Source organism: Diabrotica virgifera, chromosome 2 (genome assembly GCF_917563875.1).
Source record: "Diabrotica virgifera virgifera chromosome 2, PGI_DIABVI_V3a".
NCBI classification, from domain to species: Eukaryota; Metazoa; Arthropoda; class Insecta; order Coleoptera; family Chrysomelidae; genus Diabrotica; species Diabrotica virgifera.
The window spans coordinates 17,004,084-17,024,997 of NC_065444.1; the positions used below are offsets into that span (position 1 = coordinate 17,004,084).

General features: G+C 32.9%; 1 protein-coding gene across 1 annotated transcript; it reads left to right on the forward strand.

Moving 5' to 3' along the window:
• The first annotated feature begins 766 nt into the window (after positions 1–766).
• On the forward strand, positions 767–20,835 carry LOC126879458 (uncharacterized). Its single transcript, XM_050642472.1, has 4 exons — positions 767–1,004; positions 4,698–5,065; positions 7,616–7,810; positions 20,467–20,835. The coding sequence occupies exons 1-4, from the start codon at positions 847–849 to the stop codon at positions 20,769–20,771; spliced, it is 1,026 nt and encodes a 341-aa protein (XP_050498429.1). The 5' UTR covers positions 767–846; the 3' UTR covers positions 20,772–20,835.
• The last annotated feature ends 79 nt before the right edge of the window (positions 20,836–20,914 follow it).

Consider the following 20,914-nt stretch of genomic DNA (forward strand, 5'->3'; position numbering starts at 1 on the left):
GGTTGGGACCAGGCTACCAAAAGTGATGAAAAGTTCTTGAACACTTGTTCGCACAAAATCACTACTAACTTAATTGATTGCCCTTTTAACAACAACGGACAATGTTTATCAGATTGGAGAGCACATGGAATGAACGTAACGTGACACTGACATACAGAGATGTTTGGTCAACGTCTTCATTTGCTCTGTTAAGTGGAGTAAAACTCGGGACGGATTTTACTAAAGCGCAACAGGGTTGCGTCGACTTCTCCTCAACTCACACTGTTGAGTAGCGTAAAATCCCTTAACACGTTCAGTGCTACTCTTATATTAGTAACATTCCTGCCGGCCTGATACATATTTTTGAAATTTTTCACATTTTTTACATATTTTTTGTATGAAAAAAACATACTGAGGGTGGCTGGCGGGAATTACAAATATGTTTAATAGTTTTACATGTTCGAAATATTATTCGAACTATAATGAGCTGTCAGTTGCAAACAAATAAAGTATAGTAAAGAGATATTTGCAGCAATTCACTACTTTGAATAATTACATAAGCACTAAATTCCTAAAAATGGTCCGTGTTATTTATTTTTTTTTTTTATTGTTAGAAAAAGATTTCCTAACAGTTTTGAATAGAATTTCGGTAAACCGATTAGGTACTTATATTAATCATACGACACATCCGCTACAACGGCGGGAAACCCAAAGGCTGGGTCAAAGTCAAATCGTTGACCTACCCCGGTATCTAGAAAAGAGAGAGTAGAGTTCCATTATTTCTTCACAATAAAATTTTATTCATCAAACAGACCAATCTTCACTTTCTTCGTCGCGATTGTGATTCAGTCGAAAATAAAGTGTGCCATGGAGGTAAAAAACGTTGTTTCAATTATTTTTTGTTTCTTTTTTGTTCGGATTATCGCAGAATATGCTGAGGCAGAATTGGAAGATGAAGGTGATGGAATATGGGCACCGCTTCTGGTGAAATGGGCTACTAGGAAATGCGAAGCCGGAAGTCACAGGTAAAGTTAAAATTTGAAAATAAACTACATTTTTTGCAATTCAAAATGTATAATTTTGCATATGCGTTGTTTTCAATGTAAAATTGGCGAGAAATTTGTTGCTGTTTTAGTTTATTTTCTTAAGGGCACAGGCGCACAATTTCGCGCTAATGTGTTTTAAATGCGTTCATTTTTTCGAATCCTGATTAAACTATCGAATGAAAGATTACATTATTACCGAGGGCCGAAAGTCCCTTAAAATAACCAGAAAGTTTCTTTTGAATGAGAAATTTGAAATTAAAAATTACACTAAATTTCCTTTTTTTTCACTCCTGTAACTTATTAAAATAATCATTAGGTATAGAAGTTTTCAGATACTAAGGGCCGGTACTTTATGTCTCCGTTAACAGCCCGTTAGTTAACCGGGGTTTAATCGGGACAGAAATATATGCATAACATAGACATAAACGCAATTATACTTATTATTATATTCATAAATAATTATAATAATAATTATAATTGCTTTTATTACAACGCAAGAGGCCCTATGAGGTACTTGTCTGTCCCGATTAAACCCCGGTTAGCTAACCGAGGTTTAACCGGGACATAAAGTACCGGCCCTTAGTCACAGAAGTTTCAGGTTGGCCCTCGGTAATAAAGTAATCTTTCATTCTGCGTTTAAATTTTTAAAAAATACTTATTAGTTTTCTCAGTTTCTCAGGATTTCAAAAAAAGATGAATTCATTTAAACACGTTGGCGCGAAACTCACAGTTCATTATCAAAAATACAACGCCTTTTCTGCTTTTGAATAAAACTTAAATGAATAATAAGATCATGATATAATATGATCAGTCGCATTAAGAGTAAATTCTTTGTCTATTCAGGCATTTAGGTGGTGACTCATGTTTCTGGCTGCTAATCACATCATTGAACTTAAATTCAGTTTCTGTGTCCCTATATGTACCTACCTATTATTGATAGAGAATTAAATGCTGAAAATATTTATTGCTTGTATTACTTTCATATTTCTCACATTCCGAAATATCTTTCTCGGACACATTTATACCATTCTCGGACAGTAGCACTGAGTTTCAAAACAAACAATATTTTTTATGTTTTGTTTGGGTGTTCAGACATCTATTTGACAGAATAGAGTGCTCAACATGCAGAATCTCAATATTTTTACGTCAATATTGTAACATAAGGCAATGTTGATACCCCAGTTGCAGAATATTTTTTCATTTTAATCAAAATTTTGATAACAACTTCCATATGGCTTTTTATGCAGGATCTAAACATGCCCAATCGTAAAAGGGAATATTTCCATCTCGGTAGCCAAAGATTTTTCCATTTTAATGAAAGTGTTGCTGATATTTTCTATACGTGTTTATTTCTTTATTAATGTCTCTTATTTCATTTATTCTAGTTTGCAAATGCCGTTAAAATATTATTTTTTCGATTAATCCGTTTTTATCTTTCCCTGTGCTCGTCTAAACCAAAAGATCTCTTTTCACGGAAGATGAAGCTTATTATGTTTCCTGTCCATTGTTGATTTCTACACTGAGTCTAGAATTTTTGTACCTGTAGAAGTTTGTACAGGTTTTTTGCTTGGTGTATCCTAAATATACCAGGGTAAAATCTTGCTTGCCTAACCGAACCTCTTGGTTGCTCATACAGTTTTTGTCTTTTGCGGTCCAGCGCCTTGCAATTGCATAATATATGTTTTACAGTTTCTGGTTCCTTATTACAGAGTCTGCTGTTAAGGTCTCCTGTATAAATTCTTATTTTATTCAGGAATTCCCTTACTGGTGCATGCTCGGTCTATATGTCTTCAGATATTGTTGTTTTTCCTGCCATATGGAGCATTTCCTTTGTTATTTTTGTACACGCTCCACCAATGAAGATTTTCGCATATAGTTGTTTTGGGATTTTCTCCCAATATCGCTCATAACTTCCTCACATCTAGTCCTCTACAGCCCTACGTACTGCAGCCTTGATCTGGTCTCCCAGTTCATTCAATTCTCTCATGCAGTCCCATACCAGCCTGGTTGTCACTTCCTGATACGAAAGTACTTTCATTGTCGCTTGACTGTCGAACAATGTATGGATCTACCCTTTTTCAAGTGCTCTCTCATTATTTTCCTTTTTATATTGCAGTATTGCAGAAATCTCTGCTTGAAAAACGGTCCAGCGCCTCCCCAACGCAAAGCTTTCGCTAATCCTTGGATTTTTTGAGTATATTCCTACCCCACACTCTCTCTAGTCTTGGATCCGTCTGTAAACCAGATCTTCCCTGTTGTTGTGGTAGTCCTTGTTTCTCCATACATTCCTATCTAGAATAGACACCCGTATTTTGTGATACTCATATGCCCTATCCCTTCATGGCGATTTCGTTGTTTGTTTTCTTCTGTAGGCTCCCAATCCTGCCTCTCTTTGTATTATCAAATGCAAGGGAGGCAAGCCTATCAAAGTCTCCATAGCTGCTGTTTTAATAGTACGCATGTCATAAGTTATCCCCATGGGTCTTCGACCTTACTGAGTTTGGCTTTTGTAGCTGTTGGAGTCTTAGTTCACACATCGTCGCTGCGTAGGTAATTGAGGGTTTGATCCTGGTGGTGTACACCCAGTGCACCATGTCCAGTTTTAATCCCCATTTTTTCCAACACATGCGTCAAACCCTATAGGAGCTGTGTCACTGCACTGCTTGTTAATTTTACTAATTGTCAGTTACAGGTAAGTTTTAAGTCCAGTATAACCCTTCTTCCTTTAGCTGAATTTCTTCTACCTGCAGGTTTAATCCCTCTAATTTCTGTCTGCGTGTGAAAGTGACTATGTTGAATTTTTGAGGACTTATATTTGACCCCTCCAAATTAGTCCATTGTCTCACTAGTTCTAGGGCTTGGGTCATAGGACCTACTGTCCTTGTGATGTGATTACCAAATCATCCGTATATCCAATTGTTTTATGACCATTTGCCTTTGAAACCCCTATTAGGTCATCCATCACCAGATTCGACTAGTAGCGGATCTAGACATTTCCTTGGGAGGGGAAATTTGCCTTGGGGGGAACTTCCAATAAAACACCAACCAAGACATAAAAAAGATAAATCCAAATTACATAAGACATAAATAATAACTTATATGCATTAAGATCCCTTATTTTTCCTAACTAGTAGGTTTATTGGGTTGAATTTGTCGGTCTGTGGTTTCATGTCAGCTATATATTTTTGTTTCAACAATTTTTTTCTTTAATTTTTTTGGCCTTAGAGGGGGGGCGGGTCAATTTCCCAGTTTTCCCCATTTTCCGTTCCCGTAGATCCGCCACTGGATTCGACAGAAGTGGGGATATTACTTGCCTTTGTTTGTGGGTATCTTTTTACTAAATTAGATTTTACCCTTACACAAAATAAAATTTTGGGGTGCATTGTAGCTCGCACGATGACGACAAACTTAGTTTCTTAACATTGATTTATTGATCATAACTATTACAACTAGCACTCATATTTGCAAATAATCCTTTTGTGGTTTTGTGTCCTCTGCTCTTATTGCAAATAATGGTAATCCGCGTATCAAATATTATTATTTATTTGTCATAAATATATTGAATCGCCCTATCAGACATAGATCCTCTGTAACATTTTATTATTATTATTAACAATTTATTATCCTGACATTTTCAATATAAATTATCATATTAATAGAATAATGTTTCAGACAAAGTAGAGTAATGCTGATACCAATATCACCGAACTCTTTCGTTGCCGAAGATAGATTAACTAATATAACACCACCAGCAGAGAGTAAAGTGATACCAGGAAAAATTGTCAACTCGCCATACACTCCTCTGAAACCTGTAAAAATCATTAATAACAATATACAACATAATAGCCATATACAACAGCCTACAGCTCCACCAAGAGTGAAACCGACTATTACAGGACAGAGACAAGTTTCTGAAACTGATCTATATTTATTAGGAGCCATAGAAAAGTTGGTTTATAAGGTCGATTTTATGGAGAAGAGGTTGAGACGAGTTGAGGAAATGCTTTATTATAGTATGGCTGGTAATAGGATAGATACAGGTATGAAGTTTTATCTTAGTATACTAATAAACAGTTGTTTTCACATATGTTTTTTTTTTAAACATTTATTTAGCAATCTGTTATAGACCAGGGCGGATCTGTAAAAATATTAGTACATTTGGACGTTGAGAGGTGACTCAAATTTTTTTGCAGAAATTGCTTGAAAATAATTTAAATAATAATATTTGAGTTATCCTCCCTCTCAGAAAGGTCCGGAACATTGTTTAAATAATCAAAATGTCAAAAAATGAAGGAAAAATTCGATTTTTTTTCTTAGTTTTTTGATTATAACTTTAAAAGTATTCATTTCCGAGAAAAGTTGGACTGACATAAAAGTTGCATAATTAAATTTACTACAATATAGAACTGGTTAAAAATTTAAAAAATAGTCACCCTTGTTGCAAAATAGCAATAATTGCGAAAAAACTGTACAAAAACAAGTATTCGCATTTTACGTTTTTTCAACCATTTATGCTACACTTAGGAACTTCATATTTCATCGGGAAAAACTTTATGATACATTAAAACAATACTATAAATTTCATTAAGATCGGTTCAATAGATTTTGCAAAATAAATTTTGCAATCCGGCTTTCCCAAAAAAAATTCGTTTTTTTAAATTGTTACAGGACTGAAAATAAAGCAGAGAGCAAGTTAAAATTTTTTTTGCGTATAGAAGTGTACTGTACCTTTTATTTGCAATTTGCAAAATTAAAATCGATTAATTGCCACGGCGCCAGGAATTTTTTTAAATAAACATTAATTATTGGTGCTACGCGCAGGACAGCGGGTAGTCTGCTCTGATTGGGCATTTCAATGACCTTTGATAATGATTGATACATTTTAATTTTGATTACATTTCGATATAAATAAATAAATTTGTTTATTGCAAAATAAAAACACATACTCTATCCTTTGAAATAACACTTTTTTTAGCAAAAACTTTCTTTGTTCATATATTTTAACTTAGGGAATAAAAGTTTATTATTTTTAAACATATGCAATGGTTTAAACAATATTTCACGAACAATAATAAAATTAGTTTGATTTTTGTGGAATAAAATATTAAAATACAACAAAATATAGAGTAAGAAAATAATATATTAAATAAAGATTAAAAGAAATTTTGATGGAAATCAACTTGTGTGAAACGAACACCGCTGTCCTGCACGCAGCACCAAAAATTAATGTTTATTTAAAAAATTTGCTGACGCCGTAGTAATTATTCGATTTTATTTTTGCAAATTGCAAATGATAGGTACAGTGCACTTCTATAAGCAAAAAAAAAAATCAACGTACTATCTGTTTTATTTTCAGTCCTGCAACATTTTTAAAAAATGAACTTTTTTTGCGAAACCTGGATTGCAAAACTTATTTTGCAAAATCTATTAAACCGATCTTAATGAAATTTACAGTGTTGTTTTACTATATCATAAAGTTCTTTTGAGTAAAATATGAAGGTCCTAAGTTTAGCATAAATGGTTGAAAATGTAAAATACGAATACTTAATTTTGTATGGTTTTTTTCGCAAATATTGCTATTTTGCAACAAGGGTGACTATTTTTTAAATTTTTAACCAATTCTATATTATAGTAAATTTAATTACGCAACTTTTATGTCATTACAACTTTTCTCAAAAATGAACAGTTTTAAAGTTATATTCAAAAAATCAATAAAAAAAATCGAATTTTTCCTTCATATTTTGACATTTTGATTATTTAAACAACGTTCCGGACCATTTTGAGTGGGAGGATAACTCAAATATTATTATTTGAGTTATTTTTAAGCAACTTCTGCAAAAAAATTTGAGTCACCTCTCAACGTCCATCTCAAAACAGATGAGCCCTGGACTATTATGTATTATAAAAATTCTAACAATAAGCGTCTATCGGATTTGAAGTAAAAAGAATTGACGTTAGAGAGGTCCGTCCAATGACTGGACCTCTAGCATTGAACAAACATGACATTGCGTTCACATATGTATATGTCACATAGTATATTCACATATGAATATGTGAAATATGTATAAGAGCACAATTCGTTAACCTCCCTTGTTTGAATCGGTATTAATAGAGTGTTATGACGTCATTTCAGCATGATTCGGACTGATACAAATTCAAACATGGAATGGCCAACGAACTTCTTCTGCTTATTTCCCACTTCACACGGGGTTTGCGTAAAAGGCGCCATCTAATATGATGGCCATAAACGAAACCGATTTAATGATATCGTTTCTCTCCTTTACACTATAAGAAATGTGCAAAGTTTTGCCCAACTGGATGGGCAAAAGCACGGATTTGTATTGAAATTATTCTTTTGTCAATTTCTTTTACAAATAAAATTACATTGACATTCTTTAAAGGCATGGATCATAACGCCTTCATTGTAAAGCTAAAGTTGGCACTTTTTACCCAGTCATATCTTGGTTAAATTAAGTTGAAAGTCTAACTTACAACCCTTTGCTGTATATAACATATAAAGCATAAAGGGAACATACAAGCAATATTTCATCTACATCGAAGTATTTTTGTTTTTATTTACTGTGTTTTAGAGCCGCCTTGCCGGACAAACTATACAAAAGTTGGACACGATTGTTATCATTTCAATAGTGCAACAGGCAGAGAACTTGATTGGAAAGCAGCTAGTAAATATTGTAAGAAGATCGGTGGATTTCTAGCTGAAATGGAGAGTATTGAAGATAATCAAGACTTGGTTACCTTTATTCAAGCAACACAACATTTAAGAGGTAATGTTCTAGGAGAATAAATTAATATTCTTAACTTTCAAAACTATTTTTTTATAAAGTTTCAAATGATTCGTAGTAGATTGTATAATTTATATGTTTTCCATTTATAACGTTTCTATTCACGTTGTCTTTTGGAACTTGGCTACCTCATAGTTACACTCTGTGTTATTAAACATCCTACGTCATACACTCCAAGATATTGTTTCACTTTTTAATTCATTTCAGCAGGGCCGCGCCGTCCATAAGGGCGGAGAGGGACGGCGCCCCCCGGCGCCGAACCAAAAAGGCGCCCAGGTGCCGAAAAAAAAATTGACAATGCCGAAATTACCAGAAATATTAGTAATATTTTATTATCTTGTAAAATTGAAAATTTACCAATCGTAGGTAGATATAAAAATAGCAGTTATTATTACTTTGATCCCCTAAGCCCTTAGTGTACGAACCGTTATTTCTCTCATTAAACTGAACTATTGCCCACGGTATTACCAAGGTAAAATATTGCAAAACTTCTGAATTTTAAAGAACAGCTTGAATTAACAAGACATTTGGTATACACATAGCTAACATGTCAAAGGAGAAAATGATATTGTGTCGACGTGTGTTTTTGTCCTAGGGGAGTACCACCCCTTCACGGGGGTGAAAAAATATCCAGTCCTGAAGTGGATAAACTGACGAATTGTAAGTAACTATAAAGTTAAGCTGTTCCATAAAGTTTTTATATTACTTAAGTCAATATCTACTTTTCGAGTTATCTACGAGTGAATATGTATGTTCATTTTTCAACAAAAAAAACAAGTTTTTGACGGTTTTTCGCAAATAACTCAAAAAGTAAGTAGGTATTTTATCGAAAATAGATTCTTGGGAAAAGTTTTGAAAAAAAGGCATTTCTTTCAAAGTTTCAAATTATTATTTTTTTATTTAAAACCAATTTTTTTTTCAAAAATAAGCGCTTTGAAATGGTAAAACTTCCATATCATATAAATATACAAAGTGAAGTAAATTGTAATAGTCCAGGAACCGAAGCTTTTCACCTCGCAATTTTTACAGAATGGATTGATTTGCTTGAAAATTTGAGAATAAGTAGTAGATAGTCCAAGGATCAAAATCTATATGATGCCGAAAGGCGCTTTTACCATGGGGGTGGTTGCCACCCCATTTCGGGGGTGGAAATTTTTTATTATATTTTGACTGCAAAAGTTGGTAAAAACATTCATTCTAAGCAAAAAACATTCCATACATTGTTTTGATAAAATTAATAGTTTTCGATTTATTCGCTATCGAAAGTGTTAGTTTTATATCGAAAAAATCAATGTTTTTAATTATTGTTCTGCTAATAACTCCAAAAGTTTTCGTTTTATCAAAACAACTTCACTTAACAAAAATGTGCCTTTTGAAAGATAAACAAAACCGTTTTTCTTAATTTTCTTTAAGACCAATAGTAATCTAGCTATACTTTATTATATATTAGCTCTTCTTCGTCAAATGCTAAATATTGTAGTTTCAAAGTCAAAAGACGGGAAAACTATGCATTTTTCGAGGATAACTTGTTAAAACTAATTTAAAGTATTTAAAAATATCTATCTGCGGAAATAAAACAAAGGTCTCTAGCTCAAAAATTAAGTGACTTATAATGAAAAGAATGTCAGGCCCTATTTTTTTCATTGAAAAAGTGATCGGAAGGAACCCCCTAATCACCAACCTAATTAAAATTCGTCTTTGACCTTATTTGGTGTTCTTTATTTATGTATTAGTAATACGCTTTAGAAGTTTGACTGGCTTACAATGATTAGTTTTTAAATAAATGGAGTCAAAAGAGAATAACGAATTTTTGTAGTTTGGAAAAAAAGGCCGTTTCTCCAGAATAGAAAGATTAGAATCAGAGGTACAAAAAAATGTTTAATATAAAATTGTAGCTTATTAAATTTCCAAGAACTTGGTTTGCAAAAATTTTATCTACAGTAAAAATTAAGTGAGCTATTGACAATTAAAACTTGTAATAACATGCAAAAACCACCTTTACCAACCCTTTCAAAGTCACCTATTTTTGTGACTGAGGATTTTAAAAAGATGTATTATCAATAGGCATAAAGACCTTGCAAAAACCTATAAAATTCTTTTTTACCAAACTTTTTAAGATACAAAATAAAAAAGTTACGGTTAAAAAATCAATGTATTTTTTGAAAAAGAAAAAGGAGAAATCCAATTGGAAGCATAATAATGTCAGTTAGCGGTGTGCTTAGTCATTGGCCTTATTTATTCTTCTTTGTTTATGTATTATTAATGGATCCTAGAAGTTTGACTGGCTTAGAATGATTAGTTTTTAAAAAACTGGAGTTAAAATAGAATATCGAATTTTTGTAGTTCGGTAAAAAATGCCATTTTCTTCAGAATAGAAAAATTAGCATCAGAGATACGAAAAAATGTTTGGGTATGAAATTGTAGCTTATTTAATTTGCAAGAAGATGGTCTAAAAATTTTTCTACGGCAAAAATTGAGTGAATCGCAAGTGAGCTTTTATCGAAAAACATTGATTTTTTCGATATAAAACTGACACTTTCGATAGCGAATAAATCGAAAACTATTAATTTTATCAAAAAAATGTATAGAACATTTTTTGCTTAGAATGAATATTTTTATCAACTTTTACGGTCAAAATATAATATCAAATTTCCACCCCCGAGATGGGGTGGCAACCACCCCCATGGTAAAAGCGCCTTTCAGCATCATATAGATTTTGATCCTTGGAATATCCACTACTTATTCTCAAATTTTCAAGAAAATCGATCCATTCTGTAAAAATTGCGAGGTTTTGTCCTATATTAAGCTTCATTACTTGGACTATAAAGCTGTAACGATTAATTTCATGTGGGATGCTAATTAAGCGGAGATTTTTACGATGTTTTTTTACCAAAAAAAAAAAGAGATTAACTTTATTTCCAGCGTTACATGCTTACTTTTGCTGCTAGAAACTTTTTCAAAAACAAAAATAAAGCTTTTTCTAAAGACTTTAAAAAAGTTATAACGAGTTTTGCCCGAAAAGTGCTTAATTTTTTGGTTATTTCCTCTTCTAGATCTACCGACTTCATGCGTGCACAAGTTTTTTTAAATTTTTTTATAAGCTATATTTTTGCTATAGTCGGTTCTAGACAGAACTGGCTAGTGATTTTAGTCGGTAATTTTTTTGTTTTTGCCAATTTTCCCAAAATTGGAAAAATTACTAACTATTTAGTAATTATTAATTATTTAGTAATTTTTTTTTGTCAATTTCACCAAATTAGCAAAATGAATAGCCAGTTGTGTCTGAGTTTAACGAACCGACATAAGAACATTTTCTAAATAAAAGACACACTTTTTGTGTTAAAATACATACTGTCATTATATGCTCTAAAAAGGTCACTATATTATCATCGACTTTATATATTCTCAATATATCTATAAGCCACTCATGCGGCACTGAATCAACGGCCTTTTTGTAATCAATGAAGGCAGTAAAAAGGTTCCTGTTTTTGGAATATGCCTGGTTAGAAATGACAGAGTCGATGATGAGTTGTTATTTACAACCCATGGAACCCTTAGCGCATCCTTTCTGTTGAGGCTCTATGGCTCTATGATATTGTTCAGAGCACAGTGTTGGTAGTTACGCCGGGCTACACAGGATGTGACCAATTTATACAAAGTTGTAAGACAAGTAATTGGGCGGTATTTGGCTGGATCCTTCCCTGAACTTCACAAACAGTTATTTTGATCCTTCGGTATTAAATAAGTGGTTCCCTGAGTTAGGAATGATGGTATACTCGCAAATAACCCGAAAAATATTGACTTACTTAAAAAACTATATATGGAACAAAAGTTGCTTAGTATCCACTTCCGGACTTAATTTTACCGTATATTTTTTCATCCCTGGCGACGCAATATCAATTTTTTCTTTGTTATAAATTAGCTATGCGTATGCCAAAGTTCATATCAATCCAAGCGGTTCTTTAAAATACTGAGCAAAAAAAGTGAGCAAATGTAATAATAATTATATATTTATTTGTTCTCTGATATATAATCGTCGTTTTTTGTAAATATTTATAGTATTCATAATAACTTATCAGTATATTACTTTCCTGCTGCTAAAAATCTAAGAGCAGAAAAAAGGGTTACTCAGAGGGCCATGCTAACAATCACAAGGAGACAGCATACCAAATAATATCAGGCAAAGAACAAAAATCAAAGACATAGTAAAACATGTAGCAAAAAAGAAGTGGAGATTTTCAGGTCGTGGCAAGAAAACCGAAGAACAGCTAGACTAGAAGATTATTGGAATAGCGACCGCGGGCGGACAATAGGATAAACGAAGCAGAGATCGACCACCAAAGCGCTGGAGTGAGGATGTAAAGAGAACTGCTGGGAACTGGACAGCTGGTAGCTTAAGATAGGGAGACATGGAGAAACTTAGAGGAGGCCTATGTTCAACAGTGGACGATAACGGTTAGATTATGATACTTTCCTAACACATAAAAAATAGTTTGTAGGTATACCGTATAACGATTCCCTAAGCTACAAAAAACTACTTACAAAGGAAGGAGGAAAAGGGCGCCTAAAATTACTTGCCCCGGGGCGCTTGAAAGCCTTGGCGCGGCCCTGCATTTCAGTCATAATTTTTAATATTCTATCGGATGTAAAAACCAGCTGGATAGTTATAACGCATCAGAGCTAATATTAACAAATACAACTGCATACAAAACTATAAAATTAGACCCACAATGCTATACGCTGCCGAGACATGGACTATAAACAAAACCATACAGAACAGATTGGAAGCATGGGAAAGAAAGATACTTCACAGAATGTCTGGTGGAAAAGTAATAGAGGAAGAACAGAGAAGACGAACCAATGTAGAACTACCAGTTGTATGCTGACCCTCCAATAACAAAATTAGTAAAAAAACATAGACTAGAGTGGCTCAGACATCTAGAAAGAATGCAAGGTAATATACAAGTCAAGAATATTGGTTGGAGAGTACCTAAGGCCAAATAAGAGAGAAAGACTAAGAAAGAAATGGAGAGATGTAGTGATGGAAAATGTCAGAGAAAATGCCTTTTAACTATATAGGGCGAGGCAGATAACTGGCCTATTAGAAATATTTAGAGAACCAAAGGCAACAGAATCATGAAAATTGGAATGAAGGGTGATCTATTTAATGAAAATATTTTTATCAATTTGCCACTTCCGGTTATACCGGAAGTTGCTTAAAACTTCGTTTTTTTAAATGGGACACCCTGTATATTTTGACATTTATTTTTGGATTCTCCTCGATGTCTTCTTTCTTAAAATATGCGGTTTTGTAATTTTATACAGGGTAGTTTAAAAGCTAATTAGGTTTTTTTATTAATTCCGTAGCAACTTTCACACCCTGTAGAATTGTAGTAGTTGGATATCAAAAACTCTATTTATGTTAAAATGATTTTTAATATAGTCTACTATTATTAAAAATTATTAATATAGCAAAATGTTAAATTTTAGTATACAGGGTTGGTCGAAACTCGGAATGAGGATTTTCTGAATTTTCTTAAATGGAACATCCTGTATTTTAGTATTGCAATGAAAAGACATTTTATGGTACTTTTTTTATTTCTTAAGCATTCCCTATACCTAAATGCTTTAATTTGTGCTTAATTGTTAATCGCGCCAAGAATGTTAACTACGTAGGTATTTTGATAACTCAACCATTATTGTCAATTTTAAAGATCAGTCTAGATTAATATGTATTTATTTCCGAAAAATTATTTGTGATTGAATATTTTCACGGCCAACCTAATAAAATTTCACTTATTTTTTGTTGAAATTAATGTTTGGCTTGAATCGCCAATAACTCACAAATTAAAGTAGTTAGGTATAGGGAATGCTTAAGAAATAAAAAAGTAGCATAAAATATCATTTCATTACAATAATAAAATATAGGGTGTTCCATTTAAGAAAACTCAGAAAATACTCTTTCCGAGTTTCGACCAACCCTGTATAGTACAATTCAACATTTAGCTATACTAACAATTTTTAACAATAGTAGACTATATTAAAAATCATTTGAACATAAATAAAGTTTTTGATGTCAAACTACTACAATTCTACAGGGTGTGAATGTTGCTAGGAAATTAAGAAAAAAAACGTAATTATCTTTTACACTACCCTGTATAACATTAAACAACCTCATATTTTAAGAAAGAAGACATCAAGGAGAATCCAAAAATGTAAAAATATACAGGGTGTCCCATTTAAAAAAACGAAGTTATAAGCCACTTCCGGTATACCCGGAAGTAGCAAATCGATAAAAATATTTTCATTAAAGAGATCACTCCTCAAAACCCCTTCATTCCAATTTTCATGATCCTGTTTCCTTTAGTTTACGAGATATTTCTAATAGGACTTTTATCTGCCTCACCCTGTATACCTACATACATACAACTGCATACATTGTTCACATATTTTCGTTTTTTTTTAACGTCTTAATGTCTTTCACTAAGGAAGAATGAATGAGCATCGCCTAGTAGTCCGATCAAAGAACAATCTGACCCCCAAAAAAATTAAGGAAGGATGAAAATTTGGGAAAAGGTAGCTGAAATTGTCTATTATTATATAAGAAAAGTTTACAATTCTACATCCCCACCATTTTACAAAAATGGAGGGGAATATCCCCCTCTGGAAGGTGAAAAATATACATTCAAAATAAGTCCGGAATTTGATAAAATGAGTAATTCTAAGCAACTTTTGTTCTATAGAGTTTTTTTCCTTAAGTCAATACTTTTTGAGTTATTTGCAAGTGAATATGTTCATTTTTAACAGAAAAGAACATGTTTTTGGGCGGTTTTTCGGAGATAACTCAAAAAGTAAGTATTTGAGCGAAAAAAAATATTCTTAGCAAAAATATAGCTTATAAAAAACTGAAAAAAATGGTGCATGCTTGACGTCTGTAGACCCAGCAGAAGCAGAGTTATAGCTAATGAAAAGTAGGTTCTTCTTCGTCAAATTCCAAATGGAATATTTCAATGTGAAATAACCCAAAAACATAAAAATTTTAAATTTAAAAACATAAAAAGCACTTTTCGGGGAAAATTCATAACTTTTTAAATTGTTTAAATAAAGATTTATTTTTGTTTTAAACAAAAACTTGTAACATGAAAAGTAAGTGAGTTACGCTCAAAATATTGTTGGTACCTTTTATTTTTTGGTAAAAAAATCGCGAAAATCACCCCCTAATTAGCATCACAAATAAATTTTATCATTACCACTTCACAAGTTACTTTGGTTGTGTATTTTTTATATGATCTGTAAGTTTCATCGGTTCAAAGTGCTTATTTTTGAAAAAGCTGCAGTTAAAATGGCTTGAACGAGTAACTAATCACGAGTTTAGGCAAATTTTGAACAGTCATAGCATAACCATTTTTTGTCTAACAAGAAAACAAAAAAACAAAAATATTCAGAAAAGCAAAACGTACATTTTATTACTCTTTAGGATTTTTGGTATTATGTACTAATAATTTTTAAGTTAACTCCATGAACAATTCCATTTTTTTGTTTCAAAATAAAAAAAAATGTTTTATTTTAATCCCAATTTTTTTCAAAAATGAACACTTTGAACCAATGATACTTATAGATAATATAAACAATACATAAGTAAAGTAAATTGTGAAGCGGTAACGATTAATTTTATTTGGGAAGCTATTTAGGGGGCGATTTTCGCGATTTTTGTACCAAAAAATAAAAGGGACCAACAATATTTTGAGCGTAACTCACTTATTTTTAATGTCAGAAGTTTTTTAAAAAACAAGAATAAACCTTTTTTTAAACACTTTAAAAAAGTTGTAATGAATTTTCCCCGAAAAGTGCTCTGTTTTTTGGTTATTTCGCATTGAAATGTTTGATTTGGAATTTGACGAAGAAGAACCTACTTTTCATTAGCTACAACTCTGCTTCTACTGGGTCTGGAGACCTCAAGCGTACACCATTTTTATCAATTTTTTATAAGCTATATTTTTCCTAAGAATATTTTTTTCGCTAGAATACTTACTTTTTGTGTTATCTGCAAAAACCCGTCCAAAAACATGTTTTTTTTTTGTTAAAAATGAACATATTCACTCGCAAATAACTCGAAAAGTATTGACTTAGTGAAAAAACTCTATAGAACAAAAATTGCTTAGAATTAGTCATTTTATCCAATTCCGGGCTTATTTTGAATGTATATTTTTTACCTTCCAGAGGGGGATATTCCCCTCCATTTTTGTAAAATGGTATTGGAATTGTAAACTTTTTCTTATACAAGGTGTCCCAAAAGTAGTGGAACGGTCGAATATTTCGCGAACTAGACATCGGATCGAAAAACTGAAAAATACGTGTTTCAATCATTTTCAAAAATCTATCCAATGACACCAAACACCAACCCCCACTACACCCCCCGGTGGTGGGGTGGGGGGTTACTTGAAAATCTTAAATAGAAACCCCCAGTTTTTCTTGCAGATTTTAATTCGTTACGTAAAAGTAAGCAACTTTTATTCAAGACATTTTTTCGGACTGTGGATAGATGGCGCTATAATTGGGAAAAACGATTTATCCTGATACCATAGGTAAGAGAAACGGTCTAGTAACTCACGAAGTGCACTTCCAAATGAGAAACTAAAAAACAAATTTCTAATCTTTTTCGAAAACCTTTCGAATAACACCAAACGTGACCCTCCAACCCACCCCCTGGAAGTGGGGTGGGGGTAACTTTAAAATCTTAAATAACAACCCCCACTTTTTATTGCAGATTCGGATTTGTCATTAAAAACTAAGCAACATTTATTTGAAACATTTTTTAAAATTGTTAATAGATGGCGCTTTAATTGAAAAAATACGATTTATTAGCGCCATCTATCAAAAATTTTAAAAAATGTTTCGAATAAATGTTGCTTAATTTTTGATGACGAATCCGAATCTGCAATAAAAAGTGGGGGTTTCTATTTAAGATTTTAAGGTTACCCCCTACCCCACCTCCAGGGGGTGGTTTGGAGGGTCATATTTGGTGTTATTCCATAGGTTTTCGAAAAATATTAAAAACCTTTTTTTTGGTTTCTCATTTGGAAGTGTATTTCGTGAGATATTAGACCGTTTCTATAATTTACCTATGGTATCAGGATAAATCGTTTTTCCCAATTATAGCGTCATCTATCCACAGTTCGAAAAAACATCTTGAATAAAAGTTGCCTACTTTTACGTAACTAATCCAAATTTGCAAGAAAAACTGGGGGTTTCTATTTGAGATTTTAAAGTTACCCCCCACCCCACCTCTAGGGGGTGTAGTGGGGATTGGTGTTTGGCGTCATTGGATAGATTTTTGATAATGATTGAACACGTGTTTTTCAGTTTTTCGATCCGATGTTTAGTTCGCGAAATATTCGACCGTCCCGCTACTTTTGGTACACCCTATATAATAATAGACAATTTCAACTACCTATTCCCAAATTTTCATTCTTCCTTTATTTTTTGGAGGTTTTCGTAAAATTTTGTGTTCCCTGATCCGGCTATAGAGACGAGACTTTATTTCTGATCAATTAATGTATAGAAGGAAGCCCGCTCTTCTTAATAGATACTTCCTTATTTCTGACACTCCACGATATTCTAAGCATTCTGCGCAGGTATTTCAAAAAATACACGCTTGTTGATGGATCTGGCCGTTAACGTCCATGTTTCCAATCTGTATAATAAACCTGGCCAAATGTATCACTTTAAACCCTTGTATCTCAGGTGCCAACCAACTTGCGATCAGTCAGAAATTTACGAAGTGTTTTCAAGGCATTTTCTACGTATAAGTTAAACAGCATTGGAGAAAATATTGTAACGTGACTATTGTAATTACTTATAATTACAATAAAACTAGCGGTTCGTGTATTTATATACGACTTTATTATTTATTTATACAAGTTTACTTTACAAACTTTAGCTTAAGACTAAACTCTATTCACAAAAATTATGCCTTATATATCCTAGTCGTTATTCTCGATCATTCCGGGCTAAGCCAGCTCTCCGACTATCGTGTGACCTTCCAACAACCGCGCATCGGTTCCACGTATAGCGTGCTTCGATCTAGACTTTTCTCGGCTTACGCCTTGCGGCTGGTGACTCATTGTTTTGCTACAATATACAACCTTACCTTACTTCCTTTTTTATTGAAAATCTTTCGTTTCGTTGAAATTTTGAAAACGTACTGTTGCTATCTGATTCCAATACATATTGGTGGTAACTCTTATATCCTTGGCATCCAGTCCCCCCACTGTAGATATTTTATCATTAGGTCGTGTTTTACGTTATCGAATGCTTTCTCATAATCGATGAAACAGGGAAAAACATCCCTTCTTTGATCTAAACAATTAGGTATGTAATAATGTTTGTCATTAGACCATTCACTTCTTCTTCTTCATGTGCCTTGTCCGTTCCGAACGTTGACAATTAACATGGCTTCTGACTTTGTTTACAGTAGATCTGAATAGTTCGGCAGAAGACAATCTGAACCATTGCTGCAAGTTTTGAAGCCACGAGTGTCTCCTCCTCCCTGGACCCATTCTGCTGTCTATTTTTCCTTGGATAATTAGATGAAGTACTCTATATGTACTGTGCCTCATAACGTGACTCAAGTATTCCAACTTTCATTTCTTTATAGTTAATCCTACCTCTCTCTCCTAACCTATCCGGCGTAGTACCTCCTCGTTGGTCCACTATTCTGGACCATTCACTATAGAAATACGAACTGCAATTTCGAGGGAATTTATTAGGTACAGTAAATTTCGTGTTGTTCGAACTATGAACCTAATAACACCAGCGTAGATAAGGGGGGTACTGGTGGACAGTACCCCCCCTAAGAAGCATTCTAATAGAAGCAATAAAATACTAAAAGATGTAGGAGAAATTAATGATACACTTCCCTCATCAAAAAAAAATTCAATCTTATTCGCTTAAAAACCAATTTTTATTACATTGTCTTTTAAGTTTTAAAATGTCAACTATAACGCGACCACAGCCCGCCACTGGTTTCACCATTACATCTTTCGCCTATGTAACCGACGTAATCGCTCGTTGCAAATGTCCTTGTTACAGCTATTCACTTAATTTATCCCTATCAAAATCTAGCAATGTCCAAGATATTCGTAACGCGGTAGGTACCATTAAAGAAACCATTGCCTTTTTCAACGCATCGTCTAAAATACATAACGTTTTGAAATTCACGAACTCATCTGCTTTGGAAAGCTTATGCGAAACCAGATGGACAGAACGCCATACAGCTATTCTTAGGTTCAAAGTTTCTTTTGAAAATATCATAGAAACTTTGCAACTAATAACGCAGTGGAAAGATTCTCAATCATCTTCAAAAGCTCAAAGATTATTGGATACAATGCTAAAAACAAATTTTGTAGTTGCTCTCCATTGCTTGTCCCATGTTTTAAATATAACTGTAAGTTTAAGTAAATCTTTGCAGGCTAAAAGTTTGGACAAAATTTCTGCTCGATCTTTAGTAAACGATATATTATTAGTATTTCATAAAAAAAGAGAGGATGCTTAAAATGTGTTTAAAGGTATTTTTGAAGAAGTAACGAAAGTTCATCAAAAATTAGATTTTCCAATATTACTGCCAATAATCAATGCCAGACAAATTTATCGCAGTAATATTGAAACAAAAAATCCTGAAAAATATTTTAGAGTGTCAGTTTTTATACCCGTTTTAGAAAACATATTCCAAGACCTCGAGTTTCGTTTCAATTCAGATCTTTTCGAAATTTTAGATATTATAAACAATTTAATACCGGTTAATGTTTTAAACCAGAGCGATAATGATTTAAAGTTTCTAGTAAAAAAGGTTTCCGAATATCTTAGTAAATTTAGAAATGATTCCGCAGAATTTTTATCAGATTTGTTGGAATCGGAAATAGCGCTCTGGATAAATAAATGGAAAGGAATAGAAAATAAAACAAATGATTTGCCAGCGACAGCGTTAGATACCTTGCTGCTTTGCAGTAACGAAATATTTCCCACCATATATAATATACACTCATGCAGATAATTTCTGTTATGCCGGTAAGTGTGGCAAGTGCTGAAAGATCATTTTCCACACTTAAGAGACTAAAATCATGGTTACGGTCTACGATGTGTCAGGAAAGACTAGTTGGATTAAGTTTATTAAATATACACAGAGATATTGAAATTAATATCGATGCTGTTATTGATAGGTAATATTTTGTTAAATAGACCTAATGATGAGTTTTGCATTTTAAGTTATTTTACCTATATTACCTAATAGTGGAATTGATTTTTTTTTACTTTTACCTAGAATATATAACATATATAAAATGAGTTCGTGTTATGTTTGTTTAATTATATGTTGATTTGTATCTTTTTATTATTGACTGATATAGACAGGTTTTCAATGATTTTTGTTTGTTACTTCTGTATTTTCTTGTGTAAATAAACTTTAATAAAAGTTCAAATTTACCTAGGTGTTTGAGCGTGGTACCTGGCGCAAAAAATTGCTCTCGGCACTTAAAATAAGATACTAAGTACCCCCCCTAGAAAAAAAACCTATCTACGCGCCTGCCTAATAAACTATTCATTCTAGTTCAATAAATCTTTTAATTAACTTATTTTTGTAGGCAGAGACTTTTGGGTTGGTGGCCTGAATCCAGGTCTTCTCTGGATATGGAGCAACAGTGCACGACCAGTGGCAGCACCTGGATCTCATACCAACAAAGACAATCCTTCGTCGGCTATTCAAGGAGAAGGCCGCTGTTTGAGGCTAGCCTACAACACAGCACTTCGTTCATACAGCTACAAAGGAACAGATTGCTCGATCAGGTATAACTTTATTTGTGAACTGCCCGAAAACACTTCCAGTAATGAAATTAAGAGGTTGGGAAGAAGTAGGAATATATTAAGCGAGGAACTGAGCAAAAATTAAGAGAAGAAACATTGGTATTAAAGACTGAAGAACATGAGATAATATCTACATATATATGTTTATAATTTGTAGTTTAAGTTTGACTCAGGATTTATATTTTTATTTATATGTATATTTAAATTATAATACTTAGTTTTTATCAT